The sequence below is a fragment of the Theropithecus gelada genome, chromosome X (genome assembly GCF_003255815.1).
Source record: "Theropithecus gelada isolate Dixy chromosome X, Tgel_1.0, whole genome shotgun sequence".
NCBI classification, from domain to species: Eukaryota; Metazoa; Chordata; class Mammalia; order Primates; family Cercopithecidae; genus Theropithecus; species Theropithecus gelada.
Window position 1 is genome coordinate 21,132,220 of NC_037689.1, and position 14,864 is coordinate 21,147,083.

Below are 14,864 nucleotides of genomic sequence, written 5' to 3' on the forward strand. Positions count from 1 at the left end.
AATGGAACCAAATAGAAAACCAAGAAATGTATCCATACATCTACAGTGAGCTCATTTTCGATAAAGGTGCCAGAATCATACATTGGGGAAAGGACAGTCTCTTCAATAAATGGTGCTGGGAAAACTGGATATCCACATGCAGAAGAATTAAACTAGACCCCTATCTCACACCATATACAAAAATCAAATTGGAGTGGATTAAATGCTTAAATCTAAGATCTCAACCTATGAAACTACTATAAGAAAACTTTGCAGAAAAATCTCTAGGACATTGGTCTGGGCAAACACTTTTTGAGAAATACCCCACAAGCACAGGCAATCAAAGCAAACATGAGCACATAGGATCATATCAAGTTAAAAAGCCTCTGCACAGCAAAGGACGCAGTCAACAAAGTGAAGAGACCACTTGCAGAATGGGAGAAAATATTTGCAAAGTACCCATCTGACAAGGAATTAATAATAAGAATATATAAGGAGCTTGAACAACTCTACAAAAAAATCTAATAATCTGACTAGGAAAAAATCTAATAATCTGATTAAAATGGGCAAAAGACCTGAACAGACATTTCTCAAAAGAAGACATACAAATGGCAAACATGCATATGAAAAGGTGTTCAACAACATTGATCATCAGATAAATGCATGACAAAATTACAATGAGCTATTATCTCACTCCAGTTAGAATGGCTTTTATTCAAAAGACAGGCAATAACAAATGCTGGTGAGAATGTAGAGGAAAAGGAACTTTCATACACTGTTGGTGAAAATGTAAATTAGTACAACAACTAGGAGAGCATTTGGAGGTTCCTCAAACTACTAAAAATAGAGCTACCATACGATCTAACAATCCCACTCCTAGGTATACACCCAAAAGAAAGGAAATCAGTATATTGAAGAGATATCTGCGCTCCCATGTTTACTGCAGCACTATTCACAATAGCCAAGATTTGGAAGCAACCTAAGTGACCATCAACAGATGAATGGATGAAGAAAATGTGGTACATATACACAATGGAGTACTATTCAGCTATAAAAAGGAATGAAATCCAGTCATTTGCAACAACATGGATGAAAATAGAGGCCATTATATTAAGTGAAATAAGCTAAGCACAGAAAGACAAACTTTACATGTTCTTACTTATTTGTGGGAGCTAAAAATTAAAACAATTTAACTCATGGACATAGAGAGTGGAAGGATGGTTACCAGAGGCTGGGAAGGGTAGTGGGGGTCGAGGGAAGTGGAGATGGCTAACAGGTATAAAAATAGTTAGACAGAATGAATAAGATCTAGTACTTGATAGCATAACTGGGTGACTATAGTCAATAATAATTTAATTTTACATTTAAAAATAACTAAAAGAGTATAGTTGGATTGTTTGTAACACAAAGGATAAATGCTTGAGGTAATAGATACTCCATTTACCCTGATATAAGTATTACATATTGCAAGCCTCTATCAAAACATCTCATGTACCCCATAAATATATATACCTGCTATGTACTCACAAAAATTAAAAACTAAAGAAGAGAAAAAGTAACCCTACTTATCTCAATCCAGTATTAAAACATAGTTTGAATTGCTCTATTCAGGATCACTTTTGTGAAACAGTACAGGGAACATAACATTCGCTAAAAATGTAAGCACTGAATATAGGCATCTTCAACAGAACAGTAGTCCTCATTTAGAGAAGTTGAAAATGAAAGATCACTTCGACTACCTCACTATTTACTTTTCCTCTCAAGACAACCCCTAAATTATTATAACAGGATGAGTTAATTAGTTGAAAAACAAAACAAAAACCAATGAATTGGAGTGATGCCAGCATCCCCTACTTCATTCACAGGAAAGGTAGATCAACACTCAGCTGCCTTGAGATGAGATTGTGAGGCACCTCCCAGAGCAGAGGAGACAGACATTGGGAGGGAGAAAATATACCAGTAGATTCAGGGGAAATTTCTCGAAAGGGTGAGAATAGTAGAGACTGCATCAGACTAAGACTGGTTTAATTGAACTGAGAAAACAAGGACTCTTGGCTTTCACCCACGTTGGCAAAGTGAAATTTGTGCTCACTGCACTCCCACAGGAAAATGGGAAGATTCCCTCCCTTCGTTCTTTCTCAAGGAAAGGTAGGTTTGGAGGAAATTCGGGAACTACTCCAGCTTTACTTGTCAACTAATGTGCAGAGCAGGCTGAACATGTGAGAATCATATTGCCAGTCACCTCAAATGTCTAAGAATGTCTCAGGGGAATTATCTGTGCCTTCTGAGGAGCCACGTGAAGCCAAGAGGGGTCCTGAGACAAGGATGCTCAGGGGCAGTTTTTAAATACAGAAAGAGTGGCTGGGTGCAGTGGCTCATGCCTGTAATCCTAGCACTTTGGGAGGCCAGGGCTGGAGGATCCCTTGAGTCCAGGAGTGCAAGACCAGCCTGGACAACACAGCAAGACCCTGCCTCTTCAATTAGCTGCATATAGTGGTGCACGCCTGTAGTCTCAGCTATTCTGGAGGCTGAGGTGAGAGGATCACTTGAGCCCAGGAGGTCAAGGCTTCAGTGAGCCATGATAACAGCCACTGCACTCCAGCCAGGGTGACAGAGTGAGATCCTGTCCCTAAAATAATAGTATTAATAATGATTAAAAAGAAAGATATATGGTTCAGTGAGGCTTCCAATTTTACAATGCTTTGCAGTTTTTAAAAAAATATTCTTTCTGTATCTGCCTCTCTCTCTCTCTCTCTCTCTCTCTCACACACACACACACACACACACACACGCACACCCCAGAGCTCTGCCAAGGCATTGCTAAGCCTGTGATTGGGATGTAAGTTCACCTGCACTCTCTATCCTTAAACTTAAAATACTCTTTTTCTCTCTTGCTTTCCCCACTCCAATCCCTTCAGTCATCAATCTCCACTTTCCATGAAAAGGCAAGAAACTCACGCGATTTTGTCACAGACAGTGCACTTCCAGCTGCCATCAGGGCCTGCAACTCGACACTCCCTGCATACCCTCAGTGAGCAAGACTGACAAGGGTCTCCCCGGTCAAAGATTAGGCCCAGGTTTCTCTGACAGTGAACACAAACTCTGCTGGCCTCTTGTTGAGTTTTCCCACTTCTACGTTTTGCTTCTAAGAGTTCATTTTTCAGCTTCCTGAAAGAAGAGGGAAAAAAATCACTTAAAACAAACAAACAAACAAACAGGAGCAGAGATATCTACAATGTCTAAAACAATGTCTAAAACAGATAGAATATTTGCCTCAAACAAGACTGCTTTAAACTGGGGGCCACCATGCAATCTCATTTAGAATTTTGAAAAGGTGCCTATTTGGTGTCGCTACTTTCAATTCCCATCTCTTTATTTAAGAGATATTTTCATTTGGAAGAACATTTGAATCAAGGAGTTAGAGCCAAATATTTTCAGGAAATACAATTTCTCCCTCCAGAAGCAACAATCCTTTGATATCAGTAACCAAAAAATAAAATGTTTGTGTCTTACTTTTGAATTTTGACATTCTCTACTGGCACTATTATTTTGCTATTAGTATTTATTCACATTCTACTGTAACTTCTCTAGGATATATTTGATACCATAACACTAGAGAGCATGGTCCCAGGTTATAGGTATACATAGTACCTGGCTCTTTACCTGCCTATATATACTACTTGAGGCAAGAGTGTGAGATCAAACTCAGCATCATTGTAGGCACAATCTTCATGCACTTAAGAAAAGTAACAAAGGCCCCCGGAGCCAGATGGCCGAATAGGAACAGCTCCAGTCTCCAGCTCCCAGCACGAGTGACACAGAAGACGGGTGATTTCTGCATTTTCAACTGAGGTACCGGGTTCATCTCACTGGGGAGTGCCGGACAATCGGTGCTAGTCAGCTGCTGCAGCCCGACCAGCGAGAGCTGAAGCAGGGCAAGGCATTGCCTCACCTGGGAAGCGCAAGGGGGAAGGGAATCCCTTTTCCTAGCCAGGGGAACTGAGACACACAACACCTGGAAAATTGGGTAACTCCCACCCTAATACTGCACTTTACCAAGGGTCTTAGCAAACAGCACACCAACAGATTATATCCCACACCTGGCTAGGAGGGTCCCATGCCCACAGAGCCTCCCTCATTGCTAGCACAGCAGTCTGCGATCTAACTGCAAGGCAGCAGCGAGACTAGGGGAGGGGGGCCCGCCATTGCTGAGGCTTAAGTAGGTAAACAAAGCCACTGGGAAGCTTGTACTGGGTGGAGCCCACAGCAGCTCAAGGAGGCCTGCCTGTCTCTGTAGACTCCACCTCTGGGGACAGCGCACAGCTAAACAAAAAGTAGCAGAAAGCTCTGCAGATGCAAATGACCCTGTCTGACAGCTTTGAAGAGAGTAGTGGATTTCCCAACATGGAGGTTGAGATCTGAGAACAGACAGACTGCCTGCTCAAGTGGGTCCCTGATGCAGTAAAAAATGATAAAGGGGATATCACCACTGACCCCACAGAAATACAAACTACCATCAGAGAACACTATAAACACCTCTATGCAAATAAACTAGAAAATCTAGAAGAAATGGATAACTTCCTGGACACTTACACTCTCCCAAGACTAAACCAGGAAGAAGTTGAATCCCTGAATAGACCAATAGCAGACTCTGAAATTGAGGCACTAATTAATAGCCTACCAACCAAAAAAAGTCCAGGACCAGATGGATTCACAGCTGAATTCTACCAGAGGTACAAGGAGGAGCTGGTACCATTCCTTCTGAAACTATTCCGATCAATAGAAAAAGAGGGAATCCTCCCTAATTCATTTTATGAGGCCAACATCATCCTGATACCAAAGCCTGGCAGAGACACAACGAAAAAAGAGAACTTTAGACCAATATCCCTGATGAACATCGATGCAAAAATCCTCAATAAAATACTGGCAAACCAAATCCAGCAGCACATCAAAAAGCTTATCCACCACGATCAAGTGGGCTTCATCCCTGGGATGCAAGGCTGGCTCAACATATGCAAATCAATAAACATAATCCAGCATATAAACAGAACCAAAGACAAAAACCACATGATTATCTCAATAGATGCAGAAAAGGCCTTTAACAAAATTCAACAGCCCTTCATGCTAAAAACTCTCAATAAATTCAGTATTGATGGAACGTATCTCAAAATAATAAGAGCTATTTATGACAAAGCCACAGCCAATATCATACTGAATGGGCGAAAACTGGAAGCATTCCCTTTGAAAACTGGCACAAGACAGGGATGCCCTCTCTCACCACTCCTATTCAACATAGTGTTGGAAGTTCTGGCTAGGGCAATCAGGCAAGAGAAAGAAATAAAGGGTATTCAGTTAGGAAAAGAAGAAGTCAAATTGTCCCTGTTTGCAGATGACATGATTGTATATTTAGAAAACCCCATCATCTCAGCCCAAAATCTCCTTAAACTGATAAGCAAATTCAGCAAAGTCTCAGGATACAAAATTAATGTGCAAAAATCACAAGCTTTCTTATACACCAGTGACAGACAAACAGAGAGTCAAATCATGAATGAACTTCCATTCACAATTGCTTCAAAGAGAATAAAATACCTAGGAATCCAACTTACAAGGGATGTAAAGGACCTCTTCAAGGAGAACTACAAACCACTGCTCAGTGAAATAAAAGAGGACACAAACGAATGGAAGAACATACCATGCTCATGGATAGGAAGAATCAATATTGTGAAAATGGCCATACTGCCCAAGGTAATTTATAGATTCAATGCCATCCCCATCAAGCTACCAATGACTTTCTTCACAGAATTGGAAAAAACTGTTTTAAAGTTCATATGGAACCAAAAAAGAGCCCACATTGCCAAGACAATCCTAAGTCAAAAGAACAAAGCTGGAGGCATCACGCTACCTGACTTCAAACTATCCTACAAGGCTACAGTAACCAAAACAGCATGGTACTGGTACCAAAACAGAGATATAGACCAATGGAACAGAACAGAGTCCTCAGAAATAATACCACACATCTACAGCCATCTGATCTTTGACAAACCTGAGAGAAACAAGAAATGGGGAAAGGATTCCCTATTTAATAAATGGTGCTGGGAAAATTGGCTAGCCATAAGTAGAAAGCTGAAACTGGATCCTTTCCTTACTCCTTATACGAAAATTAATTCAAGATGGATTAGAGACTTAAATGTTAGACCTAATACCATAAAAACCCTAGAAGAAAACCTAGGTAATACCATTCAGGACATAGGCATGGGTAAGGACTTCATGTCTAAAACACCAAAAGCAATGGCAACAAAAGCCAAAATTGACAAATGGGATCTCATTAAACTAAAGAACTTCTGCACAGCCAAATAAACTACCATCGGAGTGAACAGGCAACCTACAGAATGGGAGAAAATTTTTGCAATCTACTCATCTGACAAAGGGCTAATATCCAGAACCTACAAAGAACTCAAACAAATTTACAAGAAAAAAACAAACAACCCCATCAAAAAGTGGGCAAAGGATATGAATAGACATTTCTCAAAAGAAGACATTCATACAGCCAACAGACACATGAAAAAATGCTCATCATCACTGGCCATCAGAGAAATGCAAATCAAAACCACAATGAGATACCATCTCACACGAGTTAGAATGGTGATCATTAAAAAGTCAGGAAACAACAGGTGCTGGAGTGCATGTGGAGAAATAGGAACACTTTTACACTGTTGGTGGGATTGTAAACTAGTTCAACCATTGTGGAAAACAGTATGGCAATTCCTCAAGAATCTAGAACTAGGAATACCATTTGACCCAACCATCCCATTACTGGGGATATACCCAAAGGATTATAAATCATGCTGCTATAAAGACACATGCACACATATGTTTATTGTGGCATTATTCACAATAGCAAAGACTTGGAATCAACCCAAATGTCCATCAGTGACAGACTGGATTAAGAAAATGTGGCACGTATACACCATGGAATACTATGCAGCCATAAAAAAGGATGAGTTTGTGTCCTTTGTAGGGACATGGATGCAGCTGGAAACCATCATTCTCAGCAAACTATCACAAGAACAGAAAACAAACACCGCATGTTCTCACTCATAGGTGGGAACTGAACGATGAGATCACTTGGACTCGGGAAGGGGAACATCACACACCGGGGCCTATTATGGGGAGGGATGGCACTGGGAGTTATACCTGATGTAAATGATGAGTTGATGGGTGCTGACGAGTTGATGGGTGCAGCACAGCAACATGGCACAAGTATACATATGTAACAAACCTGCACAGTGTGCACATGTACCCTAGAACTTAAAGTATAATAATAATAAAAAAAGAAAAGTAACAAAGACATTGCCTATCATTTCAGATGAGATCAGGTGGATTCAGGGTGGTATGGCTGTAGACTGCCTACCATTTCACACTGAAAAGCTTCCGCTTAGCATTTGAAAGTTTCCAATAATTTCTATTAGCCTATGGGCTTTGCTGTTAGACATACCTATGTTTAAATCCGGGTTCCATAATGAATAAGCTGTCCAGCCTCAGGCAATGATTTACCCCCTCAACCCCAGTCTCTTCATTTCTAAAATGCGAGTAATAATATTCCTTCATGATTGTTTTAAAGATTAAATGAGATGATAAATCTAAAGTTCCCAGCATGCTGCCTGGCACATTGGTTCTAAAGAAATGTTAGCTCCATGTCCCTTCTTTTACTACCTGACATGGAATTTATTTATCTATCCTTTAGAAAATTGCTATTCCAAGTGTGGTCCTTGTTCCAGCAGCATCGGCATCACCTGGGAACATTTTAGGAATGCAGAATCTCAGGCACTGCCTTAGACCCTATTGGATCAGAACCTACATTTTAACAAAATTTTCAGGTAATTAGAATTTGAGAAGCATAGCTTTGGCAGATTCAGTCTCAAATTTGGCTATATATTGGAATCACTTTGGAAAGATTTTAAAAATACTGATTCGCAAATCTCACTTCCACAGATTCTAACGTAATTAGCTTTGAATGTGGCCTAGGTAATGGGATTTTTAAAAGCTTCACTGTTTATTCCAATATATTGCCAAATTTGGAAAACACTGCTCCAGAAGACAGGTTCCTTCTCACTTAAATGCTTCACAGACATGTCATTGCTTTGTGTTACTGAGTCAATCCCTTCTTCAACATAGAATGTCTATGTTCCAGGAAAAAAAATTGAGAATCATCCCACACGTTTTATACCATATCCTTTTACATTTGTGGTGTCAAACTTTGTCATGCCCATCTAGACTAGCATCTTCCCAAAGGCAGGAACAAAGGCCTTAGTTTTTTGTATATACTGGTCAGGATCCAATTCCATGCTAGGTTATAAAGCAGTTGAATATTTAAAGCTATTTATTATTTCTTTTGATCTTTCAAACTAGCTTCTGAGGTATTATAAGACTCATGTTAAACATAATAAGTAGTACAGATGGAATCAGAAACCAGGTCATTTATTTCCCAGCCTGATGAGAGATTCAGAAAAAGAGAATTTTCAAACTGTAGAGCAAAGTTTTAAAAATCTTTGACTTAATGTCTCATTCATTCATCCAATAAGCACTTATAGTAGCCTACACTGTGCTAGGCATTCTGGTATTGAGAAAAAAATGAGTCTAAACAAAACATCTACTAAGAATTACCATTACCCTTTATGTTAGTTAAAGAGACAAATGACACATGATGACTCATGTGTTGCAACAGGCAGCCATACTAAGCACTTTTACGTCCCCACCAAGTTTGTGGTAATTTGTTACAGCAGCCACAGGAAATGGATATACCCTCGATTTGGCCTCATTTCTTACTGAGTACAACATTCCTGGGCATAACACACCCAACTCCCTGGGCTTTCAGTTCTTTGACCTGGTCATCTTCTTTGACCTTTCTGTCCATGTGCACCATTCACTCTCATGAAGAAACCCTGGAACTTGTTATCTCTAGAAATTATGTTATATCCAAAATCATGAATTTAAGCACCGTTGAAGCCATTATTCAGTTCTAATGAGTATATCACTTTCTCATTATCCATCAGTTCTCCTCTCAGCCTCACTTCCCCTTGGAGCCAGAACAGAAGGAACCCTGCTTGGGATTGTGCGTCTCCTACCCTACAAACATCCTGGAGGCAGAAGATCAGCTCTTTGAACATTCATGTGGATTAAACAGAGTGAGAAGATATCAACAGCCTTCTGTTATCAGTTTCACATGGAGAAATGGTAATGACAACAGAAAGGAGGCCTCTTTCTCCCATTACCAAATATTTCAAGCAATGATGCATACCTTTTCTCTTTCCTTTCCTTCAACATAACCAGGCACAGATCCTTACTAGGAGAAGAGAAAACGAAGTAAAAGAAGAGTAAAAGAAAACCTTTATTCCTTCCCTGTGGCTCACTGCAGTGGCTTGAAGTGCTGTATGAATTTGAGGCATATGGGAAGGAGATTGAAATGGATAATAATGAATAACTTAAAAAATGTATAAAATAGATAGAATATTTGCCTCAAATAAGACTGCATTAAACTGAGACCGCCATGCAATCTCACTTAGAATTTTGAAAAGGTGCCTTTTAGGTGTCTCTACTTTCAATTCCCTTCCAATCTACTCTCCATGGAATAATCAATGTCATTAGTCAATACTCTTTTAAAATATTTCTTATATCATGTGGTTCCTCTGCTTAAAACCAACCAGTAGTTTTCCTTTATATTTTTAATAAAGTGCATACCTCTTTCCCATAGCCTATAAAGATCTGCCTAATCTGCTCCCTCTTCCCTCTGGTCATCTCCTATCTACAGATAGGAGATAGGATTCAGTAACATAATTCAACTTAAAGTTTCATAAATATGCCAAGTTCTTTCCCACTTGAGGGCCTTTGAACATGCTATTTCCTCAGCTGGGTATGCCTTCCCTTCACACTCCATAACCGAACACAGTAGTCATTTGTCTGTTCACTAAATACTTCCCATTCTCCTTACTTCTGAAAGCAAGTTGGGATTGCACATTTCTGCCCTCTTGGCATTAGATGTCATCATGTGACTCACAATGTCTAATGAAATATGGTAAGTAACCCCAGGTAAAAGCTTTAAAATCAAGGGCAGTGTTCACCACACACCCTTTTCTTTGCATAGAGAATGACAACGTTCCAAATAGTGTCTGCTCTGCAAGTCTGGACCCTGGTCCGAGGATACCATGAAGTGGAGTCCCCAGACATCCTGTTATTAACACGTGGCATGAGTGAGAAATCTTTGTTGTTTTAAGCCACTAAGAGTTTGGAGCTGTTACTGCAGCATCACTTAACCTATCTTGACTGATAAACACACAACTTAATTCTTAATCTGGCTGGCTCTCACTTATTTTTGTTTTTATTTTAGTTTTACTACTGCTGCCCAGGGAGATTTTCTCTGACCACCACATCTACAGCAGCTTCACATTCTTTAATTTTCCTTGTTGCTATGTAGATGCATTTCTATTAACATATAAATTGGTGACCTACATGTAGTTGAAATAGTAAAGACTGAAAAGATTAACCATCTTGATGGTTGTTGAATGATAGAATCTTTTCATTTCTGTATTCTAGTGATATATTGAAGGTTTTTTCCCTCCCCATCATCAAAAATGTTCCATGTTTTAAAAAGACTTTTTGCTTTATCATCACATAGACATATTTCTTTCAAATCAGGAACTGCTTTCATTAAAATTCTTTTCACATTTGTGTGGCGTTGTTTTTCTTGTGTTATCTTGTCTGGACCAAAATGTACTGAACACCATTTTACACCAAATAAGATAGGAATTTTAGAATGGAAGCAATTAGCTGCCCTGAAGAGGAAGCCATGAATAAACAGTTTATAAAGCATCTTTAATTCCTTGATGCTTTTAAACTATCTCAGCTAGTAGAGCACATCAAGGCCTAAGGGAGATAATGAGCAAGCAAGGATTACACAGTGGCCCAGAGCACAGGGTTCTAAAGTCAGAGTGCCTGGGTTTAAGTTCTGGCTATGCCACTTATTTCCTCTGAGACCTTAAGACAATTACTTAATGTCTGTCTGTCTCAAGACTTAAGGAGACTTAACCTGTTTGTGTCTCAAAATACTTCTTCTGTAAAAGCTTCACAGCGTTGTTGTGAGCATTAAGTAAGACAGTGTTTGAAAGTGTTTAGCACAGCTTGACACGTAATAATTATGGAATAGACAATTCTGGTGTGCGTTTCCCAATATCTGTTCTCTCTTTCTTCTTTATTAGTGGAACATCTAGCTGTACTCATGGCCACTCAGAATAAAAACTAAATTTCTCAGTATTTCTTGCAGTTAAGTTTTGTTATGATACTAAATGCTGGCCAGGGGAGTGTAATCAGAAATGATATACCTCTAGGTCATGCCTTTAACAGAATAGGGAGGATCCCTTTCCCTTGACCCCTTCTCCTTTCCCAGAAGCTGGGATGAGAACGTAGGAATGAACCATCCTGGATCAAGAGCTAAACTCTCAACATGGTGGAGCAACAGAAGATAGGGAGTCCAGACCCCCACTTTAATGTAGCCCCCATAACAATACCACAAAAGCCACCAATCAACCCAGACTTCTACATTAGACAGGAATATGTTCCCATCTTAAGTCATTATTATAATGTGTCTCTGTCACCAGCAGCCAAACCTATTTCCCCAAAAATACAATAAGAACTCAGGAAATATTAGCTTGTATTCTTGCTTCCACTTGCAGAGATGTTGCTGTCAGGTTTTGCTTCAGCCTCTGATGTAATGCCTGCAAGCTAAGCACTTCTCTAGAACTAGTGTTTCATATTCCATTAAGAGAGCAAGGCCATAGTAACTGACAAAGTCTATTGTCAACAATGAGACAAAAATCACTAAAATAATATATGCGGACAGAATAATGTCACAGTAGCCTGATTCCGATGCCTGCACACCTCCTTGCACTGCCATGTTTTGTAAGATTCAGAGACAATGCCAGCAACACTGTGCTATTTCATATTTGCCTGAGGAAAATCTGGGGCTGACTAGACCTTCTTTCTGTACTCTGAATATAAAAAAATTACACTTTCATTTTGACTGTAGCTTCCACATGCAGCACCTATCATTAAAACCTAAATTTCACAACACTTAGCCACATAATAACAGACACTTTACATGTTGATATGGTTTGGCTATGTCCCCACCCAAATCTCATCTTGAATTGTAGCTCCCATAATTCCAGGTGTTGTGGGACAGACCCGGTAGGAGATAATCATTTGGTGGGTCTTTCCTGTGCCATTCTCGTGATAGTGAGATCTCATGAAATCTGATGGTTTTACAAAGGGGAATTTCCCTGCACAATTTCTCTTCTGTTCTCTGCCACCATGTGACATGTGCCTTTCACCTTCCACCATGATTGTGAGGCCTCCCCAGTCAAGTGGAACTGTGAGTCCATTAAACCTCTTTCTTTTGTAAATTGCCCAGTCTCGGGTATGTCTTTATCGGCTGCATGAAGACAGACTAATACAGTAAAGTGGTACCAGTAGAATGGGACACTGCTGAAAAGATACCCAAAAATGTGGAAGCAACTTTGGAACCGGGGAACAAGGAGAGGTTGGAACAGTTTGGAGAGCTCAGAAGAAGACAGGAAAATGTGGGAAAGTTTGGAACTCCCTAGAGACCTGTTGAATGACTTTGACTAAAATGATGATAATGATATGAACAATGAAATCCAAGCTGAGGTGGCCTCAGATGGAGATGAGGAACTTGTTGGGAGCTGGAGCAAAGGTGACTCTTGTTATGTTTTAGCAAAGAGACTGGTGGCATTTTCCCCCTGCCCTAGAGATGTGTGGAATTTTGAACTTGAGAGAGATGATTTACAGTATCTGGGGGAAGAAATTTCTAAGCAGCAAAGCATTCAAGAGGTGACTTGGGTGCTGTTAAAAGCATTCAGTTTTAAAAGGGAAACAAAGCATAAAAGCCTGATGATGTGATAGAAAAGAAAATCCTATTTTCTGAGGAGAAATTCATGCCAGCTGCATAAATTTGCATAAGTAACAAGGAGTCAAATGTAATCACCAAGACAATGGAGGAAATGTCTCCAAGGCATGTCAGAGACCTTTGTGACAACCCCTCTCATCACAGACCCGGAAGAAGAAATGGTTTCATGGGCAGGGCCAGGGTCTCCATGCTGTGTGCAGCCTAGGGACTTGGTGTTCTGTATCTCAGCTGCTCCAGCTGTGGCTGAAAGGGGGCAATGTAGCACTCAGACCATGGTTTCAGAGGGTGCAAGCCCCAAGCCTTGGCAGCTTCCATGTGGTATTGAGCCTGCAAGTGCACAGAAGTCAGGAATTGGGGTTTGGGAACCTTCGCATAGATTTCAGAGGATGTATTGAAATGCCTGGATGCCTAGGCAAAAGTTTGCTGGAGGGGCAGGGCCCGCATGGAGAACCTCGACTAGGGCAGTATGGAAGGGAAATGTGGGGTTGGAGCCCCACACAGAGCCCCTACTGGGGCACCACCTAGTGAAGCTGTGAGAAGAGGGCCATTGTCCTCCAGATCCCAGAACAGTAGATACACTGACAGCTTGCGCTGTGTGCTTAGGAAACCACAGACACTCAACACCAGCCAGTGAAAGCAGGCAGGAGGGAGGCTGTACCCTGCAAAACCACAAGGGCGGAGCTGCCCAAGACCGTGGGAACCCACCTCTTGCATCAGTGTGACCTGGATGTGAGACATGGAGTCAAAGGAGATGATTCTGGAGCTTTAAGGTTTGACTGCTCCCTGGATTTCAGACTTGCATGGGGCCTGTAGCCCCTTCATTTTGGCCAATCTCTCCCATTTGGAATGGCTGTGTTTACCCAATGCCTGTACCCCATTGTATCTAGGAAGTAACTAACTTGCTTTTGATTTTACAGGCTCATAGGTGGGAGGGACTTGCCTTGTCTCAGATAAGACTTTGGACTGTGGACTTTTGAGTTAAGGCTGAAATGAGTTAAGACTTTGGGAGACTGTTGGGAAGGCATGATTGGTTTTGAAATGTGAGGACATGAGATTTGGGAGGGGCCAGAGGCTGAATGATATGGTTTGGCTGTGTCCCCACCCAAATTTCATCTTGAATTGTAGTTCCCATAATTCCCATGTGTTGTGGGAGGGACCTGGTGGGAAATAATTGAATCATTTGGGTAGGTCTTTCCCATGCTATTCTCATGATACTGAAAAAGTCTCATGAGATCTGATGCTTTTATAAAGGGGATTTTCCCTGCACAAGTTCTCTTCTGTCTGCCACCATGTGAGACGTGCCTCTCATCTTCTGTCTTGATTGTGAGGCCTCCCCAGCCATGTGGAACTGTGAGTCCATTAAACCTCTTTCTTTTGTAAATTGCCCAGTCTCGGGTATGTCCTTATCAGCAGCATGAAAATGAATTAATACACATGTCATACCATTGCTTTGACAACAACCCATGAAAAATACGTTATGAATCCCATTTTATAGATAAGAAAGTGGAATCTCCGAGAAGTAACTTGTGGGTCACAGGGCTACTAAATAAGGAGGTCAGGATTCAGACCCTGAATTTTATATTCCAAAATCTGCACTCTTCCCACACATCAGTATCCTCTCACTGGCTCTCAATATACTAAAATATTTTTGCTCAGAAAGGACCCTATATTTATTAATGACTGCTGTTTCTTTCCTAGCTGTGCAAAGCCATGCTGAGCACACTCAAAGTTAAGCCTCAGTAAACATAGAGGGTTTCTTCTGCCGGCTCGGCTTCTTTCAACATATGGCATCTGCCCAAATTGGATCTTATCACAAAGTTTCTCATGACAAATATTCCCCAACAGAGCCATTCTTCAACGAGCATGACTCTATCTTAATACATTTTGTACGACTTTTGATTAGTTTTTA

At 40.6% G+C, this 14,864-nt stretch overlaps 1 protein-coding gene across 1 annotated transcript in view; it reads right to left on the bottom strand.

Moving 5' to 3' along the window:
- Positions 1–14,864, bottom strand: part of SYTL5 (synaptotagmin like 5) — a 228,208-nt gene that overhangs the window by 68,525 nt on the left and 144,819 nt on the right. The window contains exon 3 of the mRNA XM_025371943.1: positions 2,938–3,147. Within this exon, the coding sequence (XP_025227728.1) occupies positions 2,938–3,147 (210 nt within the window). The remainder of the gene's footprint in view (positions 1–2,937; positions 3,148–14,864) is intronic.